The sequence below is a fragment of the Lagenorhynchus albirostris genome, chromosome 16 (genome assembly GCF_949774975.1).
Source record: "Lagenorhynchus albirostris chromosome 16, mLagAlb1.1, whole genome shotgun sequence".
NCBI classification, from domain to species: domain Eukaryota; kingdom Metazoa; phylum Chordata; class Mammalia; order Artiodactyla; family Delphinidae; genus Lagenorhynchus; species Lagenorhynchus albirostris.
Genome location: NC_083110.1, coordinates 3772584 through 3787598, shown reverse-complemented (window position 1 = coordinate 3787598; position 15015 = coordinate 3772584). Strand labels below are relative to the sequence as shown.

The 15015-nt window shown below is 44.1% G+C and overlaps 1 protein-coding gene across 2 annotated transcripts in view; it reads right to left on the bottom strand.

Moving 5' to 3' along the window:
* DISC1 (DISC1 scaffold protein) overlaps positions 1 to 15015 on the bottom strand; it is a 349812-nt gene that overhangs the window by 18820 nt on the left and 315977 nt on the right. For both annotated transcript variants that reach the window (XM_060126363.1, XM_060126362.1), the window contains exon 11: positions 12579 to 12855. In XM_060126363.1, coding sequence (XP_059982346.1) covers positions 12579 to 12855 — 277 coding nt within the window. The remainder of the gene's footprint in view (positions 1 to 12578; positions 12856 to 15015) is intronic.

Genomic DNA, 15015 nt, shown 5'->3' with positions numbered 1-15015 from the left:
GTTCCTGCACAAACCACTACGGACAGATCCTGATGCTGTATTGAAAGGACACCGAGTGTGACCTGGGTGAGTATTATTTGAGTGGTTTATGGCTTTACCATAATGCTCTCACAGGGAATCTTGGGAATGACATTAGTTTAAGACCTAAACTGAGAAGTGACAGCCGATGAGAGGGCAGATTTACATATTTTATCAATCTGATGAAAAATTCCACTCCATCCAAAGAAATCCCATCTGTCCACAGAGGGCAGGACTGGACCAGAGTCACGAGCATCAGGCAGACAAAGTTGTAGAGGTCCTGCCTGTGAACCCTACCCTGGAGCGGCCGGGCAGAGCTTCATTGTCCTTTCCATGCTGTGCCCAGGCATGACGGAGTGTGTGTCCAGCCACAGCAGTATGGCCTTCAGAACCTTTCCTCTCTGCTGTCAAGAGACAGTTTATTACTTCTCCCCCTTGAACATGGCTGGGCCTTTAAGGATCCTCCGATGAAAAGAACACGGTAGAGGTGACATGCCTGACTTCCAAGGCTAGATCATAATAGTTGATATGTCTCTCAGATCACTTGCCCTGGAACCCAGTCTCCATGTTGTGAGGAAGCCCAAGGAAGCCCAAGCCACCTGGACAGGCCAGGTGTAGGCATCTGGTTGAGAGCTCCAACTAAGGACCCAGCCAACAGCCACGTACGGGAGGAACTGAGCCTTCAGACAATTCCAGGCTCCACCTTCAAGCTATCCAGCGAACACTCAGACATTACGGGGCAGACAGCCCTCCCCACGGATTCATGCCTATAATAAATGTTTTTTTTAAGTCACTGAGTTGGGGGTGATTTGTTATGCAGCCATAGTAGCTAAAACAGCAGGATACATGGGTATACCCCACACAGGAGCCTGCCTGGATGGACAGGACCTTTGCAAACGCTAGCAGGAAGTACTCCCTCACCAGTCCCTAGACCAACCGGATCTTGAAGTTCACTAAAGTGCTAATGCTCTGACTTGTCTCGGGGTGGGCAGCCAGCTGAGAACTGTGGCTATGAGGCCGAGAAGTGCGAGAAAGAGATTTCAATGAGTGGCCAGCGCTGTTGGTCACTGGTCCCCAGATCCCTGGCTCCTGGTCCAATGTGCAGGAGCAGATTCTGAACACCATATTTGCTTACCATGTAACCAAGGGGACCTTGCTTCCTTCTAGCTCTGGGGAAAATGACTCTTTAGTGGACACGGCACAGCAAAATGCTTCCATCACAAGAGGCAGAAGGGTAAGAAACGAGTGAATTCCTGTCTCGGGATCTCACACCCCCCTTGGGGGCACACTCACTGCCTGGGATGAAGGACGAAATCACCGCCCTATTTAAATGATTGCATCCTCCTGGGAATATGAGTGTGTGTGTGTGTGTGTGTGTGTGTGTGTGTGTGTGTGTGTGTGTGCGCGCGCTACAGTCACCCGGGATGGCAGGTCTCTTCAGGAAGCATAAAGCCTGTTACCACTGGTTTCTCTCTTGCTGTGAGAACACTTTTCTCAAGTGTGTCCTTTTAAGCCAGTGGGTTTTAGGCTCACTCTGCAGAGAACCCCCTGGCAGGAAAGCAGGGGCTTTACTGTCAATTCTACCCCAGTCTCTCATTTTATCCATATTATTTGTCTAAGCCAGAGTGGAAAGTTAAAAATAAAAAGGGAAATAGGAGCTATTGAAGGGCTTTTGTTTGCTTGTTTAACAGAAAGGAAACTTCTTTTCAAAAAACTTGTCCTTCAATAGATCTTCAGAAACAGTGGCATTTCTCTTTAAGCCAAAACAGTGACCTGTAAGTCAGGTGCACTGCTCTGGAGGCCCCAGCTTGGGATGTAACTGCAAGAAAGTGGAGCCCCTCATTTTCGCTCCCATCTGTTTCCCAGGACGTCAAATGCCAGCATTTACAAAGGGCCACCTCAGTCAGGGCTGCTAAGAATGTCACGAGCCCACCCCTGAACACCTTCACACCTAGAAGCAGAGGGAATTGGAGCTGGCGGGGGGCTAGGAACCTCAGCCCCATCTAGTTGAGTTCCCCCTTATACACACATTGAAGGCGTCTCCAAGAGTCCTGTGACTTGCTGAAGGTCACACAAGGGGACAGTGGTGGGCTGGGGTCCAAGATGCAGGTCTCCCCACATCTAGCCAGCTCTTTCTTCTGGATCTGACTTAGGGGGGAAACACAGAAAGGGATCTGCGTTGGGCTGGCCCAGGGTGGGAATGAGGGGGCTACAAAGTGATGACAGAAAGAAATCAGAGAAGCAAACGGCGCCTGAAGATGTCTCTTCTCCTCCCTTTCCTCCCTCAGAACTCTGCAAAGTCTGCTCTGATTCCCAGAAGGCTCACCCTCACCCAGTTAGGTGGTCCCTCCACGACTTGGATACACATCACCTAGAAGTGGCGATTATGGTAACCAGGACAACGCGGGATGCAGTGATGAGCGAGGGACCTTTGGTCCCCATGCCCATGAAACACAAGGCTGGAAGCAGAAGACAGCAGGGGAGTGTCACTTGGGAAGGACGTGAGTTTCTTCTTTCTGAATAAGAATATGACAGCTTTGACTGCCCCTCGTTCGCATTGCCTTGCTAGATTCCCAATGAACATTCTCTGAACCACATCCAGTAGCTCTTCATGCACGCGGCTCTTCTCAGTGTGAAATTGGTAACGTTTGCTTTCACTTTATTACTTAATTAAATGTGGCAAAAAAAAAAAAAACAACCCTACATCACTACATGACGGATACTCGAAAATTAAAATATCACCCACTACAAAGTCATTGGTATTCATAGCTGAAATGGAGTTTTGTAGGATTTGCAAGACTGAATGGACAAAGTACAGGTTGTTCGGCATTTCAAAGTGGCTTTGAAAACCCTCCAGTCATTTGTCCCATCAGGCAGTCTTTGCAGCCATTCAAATTATTATTTTTTCTTTCTATACATCCATTCCATCGTTTAGCCCTAGGAGTAACTATTTTCCCCGTGCCCCAGAATGAAAGAAGCAGTACCGGGAAAAAGGCCTCTTAAGGAGCCTTTCTTCCCTCCTCGGCCTGGCTAAGCTCCCTCTCTCTTCCCTCCAGGCAGGCTCCTGGATCCCTGAATCTCCTACCACCTCAACTCTGCTAGGAGTGTTCCTCCAGCACCACGAACAGAACTTCTTCCGCACGTATATACCTGCCTGTCTCCCCAGCTACACGGTAGCAGAATGCGGTCCTGCCATCCCTGGAGCTCCAGTGCCACCTGCCTAGTTCTCAAAAGATGCTCAGGACACATTTGTCAAAGCAAGGAACGGAGAATTCTTTTTCGCCACGTCTCGAGGAAGCGATGCTGTTTCTCAGCCTGCCTTAGCCAAGGCCGCCTCTCACCAAGTGTGAAGAGCCTGGCAGAGACAGTAAGACCTCTCTGAACAGTTCCTTTCTCTGGATGCAGCCAAGAGCAGCCTCGCCTGGGATAATTCCTTGCCTCTAGGGCAGCCGGCAGGTCCCAGGCGCCTGCCCCAGCCCTTCCGCACAAACACGCCTTTTATCGGCCTCAGGAAGAGCCCTAAATCTTCCATACCGTCCCTTCACACATGTCTGATTTGGTAGCCCTAACTCGGTCAGACAATATTTCAAAGAGAATTTGCTTAACTCACCTCATGTTCAGAACCCGTAGACTTTTGAGCGTTTGGGCAGAAATTTTCAGCTGTGTTGAATTAGACCTGATGTCAAATTTCTGTCCTGCTCACCAAACTCGGGAAGCGTGATTTAAAAGAGAAAATAGGATTTCCTTTGTTGGGCAGGATTTTCTCATTAAAATGACTTTCTAAAAACATTTATCTAGAAAAGTCTATACTCAGATCCAAAAATGCATTCAGTTGCTACCCTGAGCAGATGCCTGCACACACTGGTGAAAACCACAGTCACAGACTCTGGGGCCAGGCTCAGCAAGGAGTTTTTTACTTAGTGATTTTCCCATAAACAAGACTAGGCCCTTGCCTATGAAATTTGGAAAATATCAACATTGAAAGTTTTAAAACTGGAGGACATATTGAAGCTCCCTACCAAGGGTAGGGAATATATTATATTATAATAATAATTGTTTTGATAAGAACGAGTATCTGGTGAAAACATCTCACCTAGTTACATCCAGAGTGATAAGGAAATTATATATATATATAATTTTTTTTTCCCAAATAGAAAATGTATTTGGAATAGAAACTGTTTGGGTTAAACTGCTAGTCAGGCAGGTACTGCTGTAGCTACCAACTTTACTTATGAAAGGCTACCACACCTAACAAAGCAACACTTTCAGAAATGTTATTCGTCAGCGGTGACCTGCCACACATTTGAGCAGACTGGCTCCACCTTGGGTTAAGTCATTGGATCAAGAACACTGAAGTGGCTCGTGTTTTAAAATGTTGTCAAAAGTAGTTCTAAAGGCAGAGGCAGTACGATGTCTGGAATGACATCAAGTAGTAGAATGAGAAAAGCCTGATAACTGAAGTAAGAAGTCTTGCTATGATTTAAAAATTAATCTGAGGAAATCAACAAGTACCCTTCAGGTCTATATATCATGTGGGAAATGCACTGTGCTGGGTGCTGTGCTTAAGGAACCCGTCAGTACAGACGAATGGATAAACAAGATGTGGTACATACATACAATGGAGTATTACTCAGCCATGAAAAAGAATGAAATAAGGCCATTTGCAGCAACATGGATGGACCTAGAGACTGTCACACTAAGTAAAGTCAGATAGAGAAAGACAAATACCATGTGATATCACTTATATGTGGAATCTAAAAAAATGATACAAATGAACTTATTTACAAGACAGAAACAGACTCACAGACATAGAGAAAAAACTTATAGTTATCAAAGGGGAAGGAGGGGAGGACGGATAAATTATGAGTTTGGGATTAACATATATACACTACTATATAAAGCGAGAGAGAGGCATGGACATATATACACTACCAAACATAAGGTAGATAGCTAGTGGGAAGCAGCCGCATAGCACAGGGAGATCAGCTTGGTGCTTTGTGACTGCCTGGAGGGGTGGGATAGGGAGGGTGGGAGGGAGGGAGACGCAAGAGGGAAGAGATACGGGAACATATGTATATGTATAACTGATTCTCTTTGTTATAAACTAACACACCATTGTAAAGCAATTATACCCCAATAAAGATGTTAAAAAAATAAATAAAATAAAATAAAATAGATAAACAACAAGGACCTACTGTATAGCACAGGGAACTCTACTCAATATCTTATAATAACCTATAATGGAAAAGAATCTGAAAAAATATATATATATATATAACTGAATCACTGTGTTGTATACCTGAAACATTGTAAATCACCTATTCTTCAATTTAAAAAAAAAGAAAAAAAGAACTTGTCAATAGTTCCCATGCTTGCCAGGACCTGTGGTGTAAGGGAAGGTCCCCACCTTGGACATCCCACTCTGTGTCCAACTACCCTGCTCGGATCCTTATTTTCCTTGGTCATGTAATAAGGAATCAGCAATAGTTGCCTATCCCTAAAAATGTCTAATTCCTGCAATGAAATTCACAGGCTACGTCATAAAGAAAGGACAGGTGACAGAGCAGTCTGCATTTACAGACTGCTGAGCCACAGAAATACTTAAGTTTAAAAGTCAATTAAAATCCCTGCATGCGCACATACATCCTTACCCACCAAAGACGCGGCTTGAGCCTCGAGATGTTTGTTCTGTTGTTAAGGTTCATTCCCTCTCCTATAGCTTGAGGTAAACCAGATGTGATTACCACCATCCGTGAGCTTAGCTGATGCATTAAAGCATTTCCTTAGCTCGGTATTAAAATCATAGCCTTAAATATGTTTCTCTGGGCTGTTTTCCAAAATATTTGCTTGGCAAATACATTCCAGAAATGTTATATGGTTTTCCCTTTTTTTAATTGCCCACATAAAGAATATTTACCTCAAACTCCTGTCCAATACCACAAAGAATATCTTTCACATCTATTTGAAATAGCTTTTGTAAGTATGTGTGTTTTCACATAAATGCTGAGTTCTGCAGTCATAATGTAATGCCAATAAGACACTAACGGTACATCATTACTACTCCATATAATACAAGTATTCATCCAACTATTCAAATTATATGGTTACACCCTCAGTAAGTGGGTATTTTTTTTAAAGGCATCCAGATGTTGTCAGTGGTAAGGAAAGCATCTGAAATATTTAGATGTCTTTAGATCAGAACGAGCAATGAATTATCTTCAAGTATCTGCACGCTTATTACAAAGAAAAGTTCTGAAGCATTAACAGAACCAAGGATATGGATGAAAGAAGAAATGGCCTGATAATTCATGTATGCTCATTGGCCTGTGGTTTCTAGTTCACGTGAAGGGCGAGCTTCAGAAAGCTGTATTTCCTATTCCATGATCACGTGAGAGAATTTGGTCTGCTTCCGTTTTACACTAATGTTGTGTAAGGCCAAACTCTGTTAGAATCTTCGGAGGAAAAATCTATTTGTAAATGAGATTCACAGCATCAGCAAATACCTAAACAGTCTCTATTTAGCACAAGGGTTCGGATTCTGGGGATAGTGACATCAAACCCTAAGACCTTTTTGTATGAGGAAATGAAGACAGAACACCTTTGGGGGCACTGCATTTCAGGGGATGTGCCCTGCCAACGGCCTGTTGCTCAGAAATACTGAACTACAAGGAGGACAGAATCAAATACCAACTTTCATCTGTGTTCATCTTAGATTAAAATTTTTTTGAATTTCTAAATGCTTTTTGTGAACTATGCAACTATGAGATGACTAGAATGACTGCTTTTAACAGACTGTTAGTTCACTTTCCAGAAAAGCCTGGATTAAACATCTCTCAGCTACTCAAAGGAAAACACTGCATATTCGTTAGACCAGCCGCCTGTGCTGTAAGTACCATAACTCAATCCTCACCAGCCAGCCGGTGACCAGCCTCTATCCACCCCTCAGTGTTCATCAATGAGTGACAAGGAATTTCCAAGGTGAAGGAGGCTCCGAGGGCCCCGAGGCTGTCTTCTTCAGAAGCACAGAACTATTTTTAATTAGTGGAAGAAGTCACAGTTAGGCCCTGGAGCAAAGAAAGTGGTTTCGTAATTTTCCAAAAGCAGGGAAAGCAGCGGATCCGAGGCACCCATTTAGTCTCCTTGGGCAGGAGGCTGGCAAGCTAACATTAATTAACTGAGAGAACCGGCATGAACCAGTTAACTGAAGGCCCAGAAGCCTCTTCTTCCCACCTGCCAGGTGTCCTGGGCTCTGCTCCGCCGCCCCCCCCATCAAAGGCAGGGGCCAAGGCCAGGGCCGGGACGTAGCCTGTGAGCCTGCCAACTTCCGATCCTATTGGTGGAGCTGTTTCTAAACCTATTGATGCCCAGTCGCACTTAAATAAATTACATAATTAAAATAAATACTATGTAAAGCAATGAAATGTTAGTGGGAAAAGAAGGGGAGTTCTAGTCTCTATATAAACCAAGTTGAAAACCTTGGGAAAACTCAACAATATTTAAGAGAGGGAGAGAGAGGGGGAAACTGAGGACTGTTCTGCAAGTGTTCTTGAAATTTCCAGTCCTCTTTAAAGAAATGCAAACTGGTAGTTGTAGATGGTGCATTATTGGTGAGGGTTCTGCAAGAATGGCCACGGGAAAAGCCATTCAGGAAGACCTATACAAACAAAAAGCCTTGGTCTTACAGCAAACTTAAAAAAAAAAAGTTTAAAATGCACATGTATCATTTTTTATGATTCTCTGGCTTTTTCATTAATCAACCAATTACCAATCCTGATGGCAGCCTGATTGCTTCTACTGCTCTACTCTTGGGCTAAGGAGGATGGGTTTGCAACACGAAATACTAAATTGTAGAGAAGGTGGAATTTCTCTTCACACCCATGCTTTTTGCTTTCTCCCAGAGACAAAAAGAGTAAAAGCAGCTGATGAGCGAGTGAGCAGTCCTCCCCACCCCCGGGCGTTGTCTCATAAGTTCCAAGGTGTAAGAACGATCAAGACGTGTAGTTCAGGACCTGCTCTTTCAACCCCGCTTCGCTGGGGAGGCTGCTGCCCCTCTGAGAGCTCAAGGGAGCCGGGAAGTGAGAGCAAAGAGAGAGAATCAGGTCTGCATCTGTCAGGACCAAAGATGAAGCCCTTTGACCACTTCAGGTGTTTCTAGAATTAGAAACCAGTTTAAGATGGTGAGGACACACATCTTCACCCCAGATCCATTTTCCCAGCTTTCTTTTTTTGTGAAATGGAGTAAAAAGGAATTGGGAGACATCAACAATCATTTCTGGAGACCCATGTAATAAATAAAACTGGAAATCAACTAGACTTCCATAAAAAAATAAAAATGAAAAACATAAAGCTACCCTGTGTCTTATTGCTAAATCCTTTCACCGCAGACATCTTAACCCTGGCTACTCAAATCCTGCACGAGATGGCTCAAAGCTGCTGGATCTTTTTTTGGCCTCTTTGAGCCTCTTTGGTGGCAGCTACTGGCTGGGAAAGGAAGCAGCTGGAGGCTGGGAGGGTGACGCTGTCCGGGGGAACTCTGCGGGAGGGGAGCCCACTCTGTAGTAAAAACAGAAAGCACCCCAGCAGCGCAGGCTGCAGACAGGAAAGAGACAATTACGCAGGTATAATGGCCAGTACAGCGAGTACAAAAGAGCAACTTCAGAGCAGAGGAAGCTAGCTCACTGATTTCCCCAGCTCCTGTCTGGCCCCCATGCAATTTCTGTAATGTCTATAAAGCAGAGGCAAGGGCACCTGATCACGTTTCCAGGGTCCGAGAAAAGGCTTGCAGGAGAGCTGTAATGAAACTGAAAAAGAAGAGGGCTCTCACCATTGGGGAAGCGCAAGAGAAAACTGGCCCTTCGCCCTGTGGCTGACTTCCTCGGTAACAAAGCTCACAGCAAATTACTATGCCTTAATGGGCCCAGCTGTAAAATGGGGAAAATGGTGCTGAGAAGCCCGGTGGGACCCTAAACACAGCAAAATCTTTCATTAATGACAAAGCACTTGTTATAACCAGCGCAATCAAAATGCACGCACCCACGTGGGGCAGACGCGCACAGGGAAGGCTTTGAAAATCCATCTCCCTGTGGACCTTCCTAAGAAGTAAGCAATTTTTCATGGAAGATTCGGGTTAAAAAGAAATTGACTGCCTTCGGGGCATCATATGCTTCAGTAGAGAAACCCGGGCAGGGTGGCCAGACCCAGCAGGGAGTTCCACAGCCAAACCAGCTCACAGCTGCAAAGCAAACAGACACTGTAGCCAGGGGATAAATACACAAGGACCCAGCCTTCAATGACTCCCTAGAAACCGAGGCAGGAAAACAAAAACACCTTCCAAATGAGACCCTTGGTTACAGTTTGCTCCTTCAGTAGCCTGAGATCGGCCATCCAAATACAAACACGACTTTTCCTTTATTAAGCCTTTCTTTTCTTGAATATCTTCCACTGATTCATTGCTCAGCTCTGCTTCTTAATAAAGGAAGCAAGGTATATTATTTTTAAAAGGTCTTAGAGATTCTTGTGACTGCCGGAAAGAGTGATAAACACACACACAAAACACTATTTAAGCCTCTACTATGTATGTATCGCTCACTTTTTTTTCAAATTGGGATATAGTTGCTTTACAATGTTGTGTTAGTTTCTGCTGTACAATGAAGCGAATCAGCTGTACTGATACATATATCCCCTCCCTCTTGGACCTCCCTCCCTCCCACCCCACGCCCACCATCTCGGTCATCACAGAGCACCGAGCTGAACTCCCCGAGCTATACAGCAGGTTCCCACTAGCTATCTGTTTTACACATGGTGGTGTATTTATGTCAATCTCAATCTCCCAATTCGTCCCACCATCCCCTTCCCCGCCGTGTCCACATGTCCGTTCTCAACGTCTGTGTCTCTATTCCTGCCCTGCAAGTAAGCTCATCTGTACCATTTTTCTAGGTTCTATATATATGCGTTCATATCCCTTTAGATGCTATTTTATTTAAATCTTCACAGCCGCCTCATGAGATAGTTTTCATTATCCTCATTTTTTGCTTTGTTTGTTTTTTTTAGCAGATAAGGGAATGCAGCTTGTACACAGCCCGGCAGCCTCAGCTCTGCTCATTCTGCTGTACCGTCTTCCTATAGCCCTAAGACAAGGGCAGCCAATTCAAACATCTGTAGCCTCACTTTTAAATAGGGAGATGTTATTTTTTAAAATTATAGTCACTTTTGTAACATTACATGCAGTAGAGTTTGGGGTGTAAAGTTACAGATTTAGACATACGCACACAGTTATGCAGCCGTTACCACATTCAAGATACAGAACAGTGCTGTTACATACTGCCCCCCACCCCAGTTCCTTCATGCAGCCCTTTGTGATCGGTCCCTTCCCCCCAATCCCAATTCCTGGCAACAACTGATCTGTTTTCTGTTTCCACCATTTTGCCCTTTCCAGAAAATACCTACCATCTTAACATTCCTGCCACTCCCGAGTTCAGAAGATGCCCGCCTCCCTCTGTGAATATAAACCCAGAAAAGCAATGCAGGGACAGCACATGGGACGGGAAAGACACAGGATGGGAGATGGCACTGAGCTGGCAGGAGCTTTCAAGTCCCCTCATCTCTCTCCCACCACCAAAACTACAGAACATCCTCAGCGCTTCAGCTGGTGGAGCAGAGCTGGGGGCTCAGTCCTGGAGCTTGAAGAGGCAGCCACTGTGCTCTTCTGCTCTCTCAGTCACAGCCCGCACCTCCTTCCCACAGAAACTTGAAGAATCATTCTGTGATAAAGCTCTACGCCATTCATCCTTGACTCTGATTTTCCTACTTTTAAGCAAACAAGCTGTTTTCCTATAGCCAGATGGGCAGGTGCTTACAATCTTATAGAGGAGGAATAATCCTCCTATACTTAGGAGAGTCATCCCCCAGAGAGCCTGGAGGGACACATGGGCACAGCGATGAGGGAAGGAGGGAAGGAAGGGAGGGAGGGAAAGAAAGAAGGAAGGAAGGAGGAGGGAGGGAGGGAGTGAGAGAGGGAGGGAGAGAGGGAGAGAGGGAGGGAGGGAGGGAAGGAGGGAGGGAGGGAGGGAGGGAGGGAGGGAGAGAGGGAGGGAGGAGACTCCGCCTACAAGGTCCGATCTGCTGAAACAGGCATGACCTCCAGAGGTGTTCACTGCCCCAGCAAACCCCACCATGTACCTGGCTTGGCTCCTGTCCTGGCACTGAGCTCCCGGGAGCCCCCTTTGGAGAGCCAGCCCTACCTTCAAAGACTCAGCCCCAGGGTCTGCAGTTTCTTCCACCCAGGGCTCCCTTCCACTCACTCAGGCAGTGTGTCCCTCGCACCAGAATATTCTTTGAAGCTGGCCAACTGCAACTGGCCACAAGTTTTCAACAACTGTAAGCATGAGCTCGGGCAACCAGGCTTTGTAGAGGATTCCACCTGAAGGGCCTCAGCTAACAAAGGAGTTGAGATCATTGACAGCTCAGTGTAGAGCCTAATTTTATGAGGGCAGCAGGATTCCAGAGAGTGACAACCGCCTGCTTTCTCATCAGGTTGTTCAATTCAAATATACGATCAAGTACCCATTTTCCCAGCAGTCCAGAAGACGGTGACTGTAGGCACACATTGTCAGCAAGTGTGTGCTCTGTAAAGACCATGGTCCTGCACACAGGACGGTGGGGAGGCACCCAAATGGGGTGCGTTCCCTGGTGAGTCGTGGCAGAGACCCAGGGAGGGGGCACAACTAATGGCAAATGTGAGATGTGAACGTGAAATGACACGTTCCTCCAGTTTCGCCAAGGTTTTACTTTCTTTTAATATTCAGAACACCCAGGAATCTGGCCAGAAAAGCTCTCTAAAACCTCCTGTCATAGCATTAAAACTGGAAAAAAATTCCTGGAGCCCTTTCATGAAAGAATCTTATTAGGGTTAGAGGGGAAAGTGGGAGAGGGGAGGGGAGAGAGGAGAGATGAACCAGGGAGAGGAGGGGTGGGGAACTCTTCTCTGTTGATCTAGGTCAGCCTTGGGGTAAAATGCTGAATAAATCTACACTTTAATTTTTAATGCACATATCACAGGCCAAGTATTAGGTTGTTTTAAATGAAAAGAGCAAATTCTAACATCCATTATGATCTTGCTTTGGCAAAAACAGTTACTGGAATATATACGTATATTTGTTTGATTCTAATGAATCGATATTGTAAGATATGGATTCTAAATACAAAATTAAATATCATACATGACATATATAATATATAGGACATACAGTAGCTATATCTTATATATGACATACACAGTGTGGGCCATATATATGGTAATTATATATTAGATTGTATATTCTAACTATAGCCATGAAATTAGAATAAAAATAGAACTAATTCTTTCCCTTCTCCTATATTTTAAACAACTTCTATAAAAATTCTACATCATTTTGTAATCATATTCAGGAGTTGTTAAATCTTTAAAGAGGCTGGGTGGTTCAGTGGGAAGCCTGCCCAGTATTTACTGCTCTCACTTGAAGTGCGGTCCCAAATCATCCCTCAGAGTAAGGCCCCTATTGAGGCTATGAGGATGGACAGACCTCTTTCTGTTCGCTGCCAGCACAGGGAGGAGAAGGGGTCAGGTGCACCTTCCACTCTTCAAATGCTTGCAAAGGGGTCTTCCTCTCATCTTCAGAGTGGGGCCTCGGGGGGATGGCCAGAGCTGTTATACAAGCACTTCCCCCTAAGTCATCCATCTGTCTCTCATCTTCTGCCAACAGGCTGCCCCTGGCCTCCTGGAGCTGCAGGCTCTGGATAAGCAACCGACAAGCTTCCAAGTCAGCTTCCCACACTTTTCCAAGCAGTGGACACTTGCAGCTAAGGCGGAGAAGAAACAAAGGCATAAAAATTAATTCAGTGATGTTTCATCATACCAAACCAATAGCTTGTCTACCTGGCTAAAAGTTAGAGTTAACAAGTTAAGTTTACATAGCGATGGATTATTTCAACCAGAAGATTCAGAGGGGCCAAATCTGTTTACCGTGAAATAAGTATAGTCCTTCTTAGCTACTTGGTCTGTAAGGCTATCCAAGATCCTAAATATTTTTCCAGACTCAGTGGCCCAATACAACATCCCCACTCATGTCTGTGCTCTAGTCCTGCTGCCTTAATTTGAGTCCCCAGACCTGCCCAACTCCCCCAGGGTAAGTACTTTTCCATGTGCTATTTCATCTGCCTAGATTGTCCCTTCTCCACCATTTTCCCTTACTAAACTCACCCAGGTAACACCAATGAGTGAAGCAGTGCAGAGGTAATATAAACCATAACAACTGATATTCAGCCTCAGTGGCAGAAAGCAATAGAGAGAAGTGAACTCTTGCTAGTAGAAAGGACATATCCCTGCACAGAGAGTCCTTCCTCAGCTCAGGGCAACTAAAGCTATGAGGAATGTAGACTCAATGTTCACAAACAATTCTGACTTTCATGGAAAGCCAAAAACCTGAAATTTTAAATGAAAGTATGTATTTTTCATCCATTCATTCAGCTTCAGGCTGGATATTTTCTATACACCTATCTTCCATTTAATAATCCTTCCTTCTACTGTGTCTAATCTGCTATTCAATTTATCTCTGTGTTCTAAATTTTAGTTGATGTATTTTTCAGTTCTATAATTTCTATTTGATTTTTAAAATATATTTCAGTTCTCTGCTGAAATTATCTATCATGTCCTCTATCTTCCTCAACATATGAATCATCATTATTTTAAAGCCTGTATCTATAAATGATGAAGCCAGAAGTAAAAAAGAAAGAATGAGACAGAAGCAATATTAAAAGAGCTAGTGTTGAGAATTTTCAAATAATTGACAAGAGACATCAAATTACACATTCGGGTAGCACTACAATCTCAAAGCAGGGAAAATCAAACTAAAAAATACACCTAGGTTCATCTTAGTGAAACTGCTGGACAACAAAGACAGATCGCAACTCTTGAAAACAGCTAGTGGGAAAAAAAGACATTCACTTCAAGGAAGTATATCGGTGACAGAAATGGTGGATGCCAGGAGGTAACAAAGCAACATCTTAAAAATCGTGGGAAAAAACCTAACAATCTATAAATTACACAATTATTTTTAATTTCCTTCAAAAATAAAAGTAAAAGAAAGATACCTTCAAATAAATAAAACTGAAAGAATTCCTTGGCAGTATATCCATAATAAAGGAAATGATTCCAGCTGGAAGCAAGGACATGCATAAAGGAATGAAAAACAATGGGAAGAGTAAATGTGTGGGTAAATTTAAGTGGCTGTTGATATAAAAAACAGTAATAATAATTTCTTTTGTGATCTAAAATATATGAAGAATTAAAATACATGATAGCCAGCACAAAGAGAAGGAGGGAGTGAAAGGAATTAAAATAGTTTCAGTTCCTTGTGTTGTCCAGAAAGTAGTAAAGTGCTCATTTGTATTACACTTTAAAAAGTCATGGATTCGGGCTTCTCTGGTGGTGCAGTGGTTGAGAGTCCGCCTGCTGATGCAGGGGATACGGGTTCGTGCCCTGGTCCGGGAAGATCCGACATGCCGCGGAGCGGCTGGGCCCGTGAGCCATGGCCACTGAGCCTGCGCGTCTGGAGCCTGTGCTCCGCAACGGGAGGGGCCACAACAGTGAGAGGCCTGCGTACTCCCCCCCCCAAAAAAGTCATGGATTCATATTGAACCCCTTATGGTAGTCATAAAACAGAGAAATTAAAAGAATGTATAACTAACAAGCTTGGGAGAAATGTTTTTAAATTAAAAAATACTTAAGTATTGGTTTAGTGAAAGCAATAAAGAAGACAGGAATGAATGTGGTACAGATAGGGAAAATGGCAAAATAGAACTATTTCTTCCCTAATATATTAGGAATTACATTAAATATAAATAGATAAATACTGTATTTAAAAGTCAAAGATTTTAGACTAGAATAAAAAATTCAAAATCTAATTACATGTTGCTTACAAGAGACATACATAAATATAAGGATACAAACAGGCTGCAGAC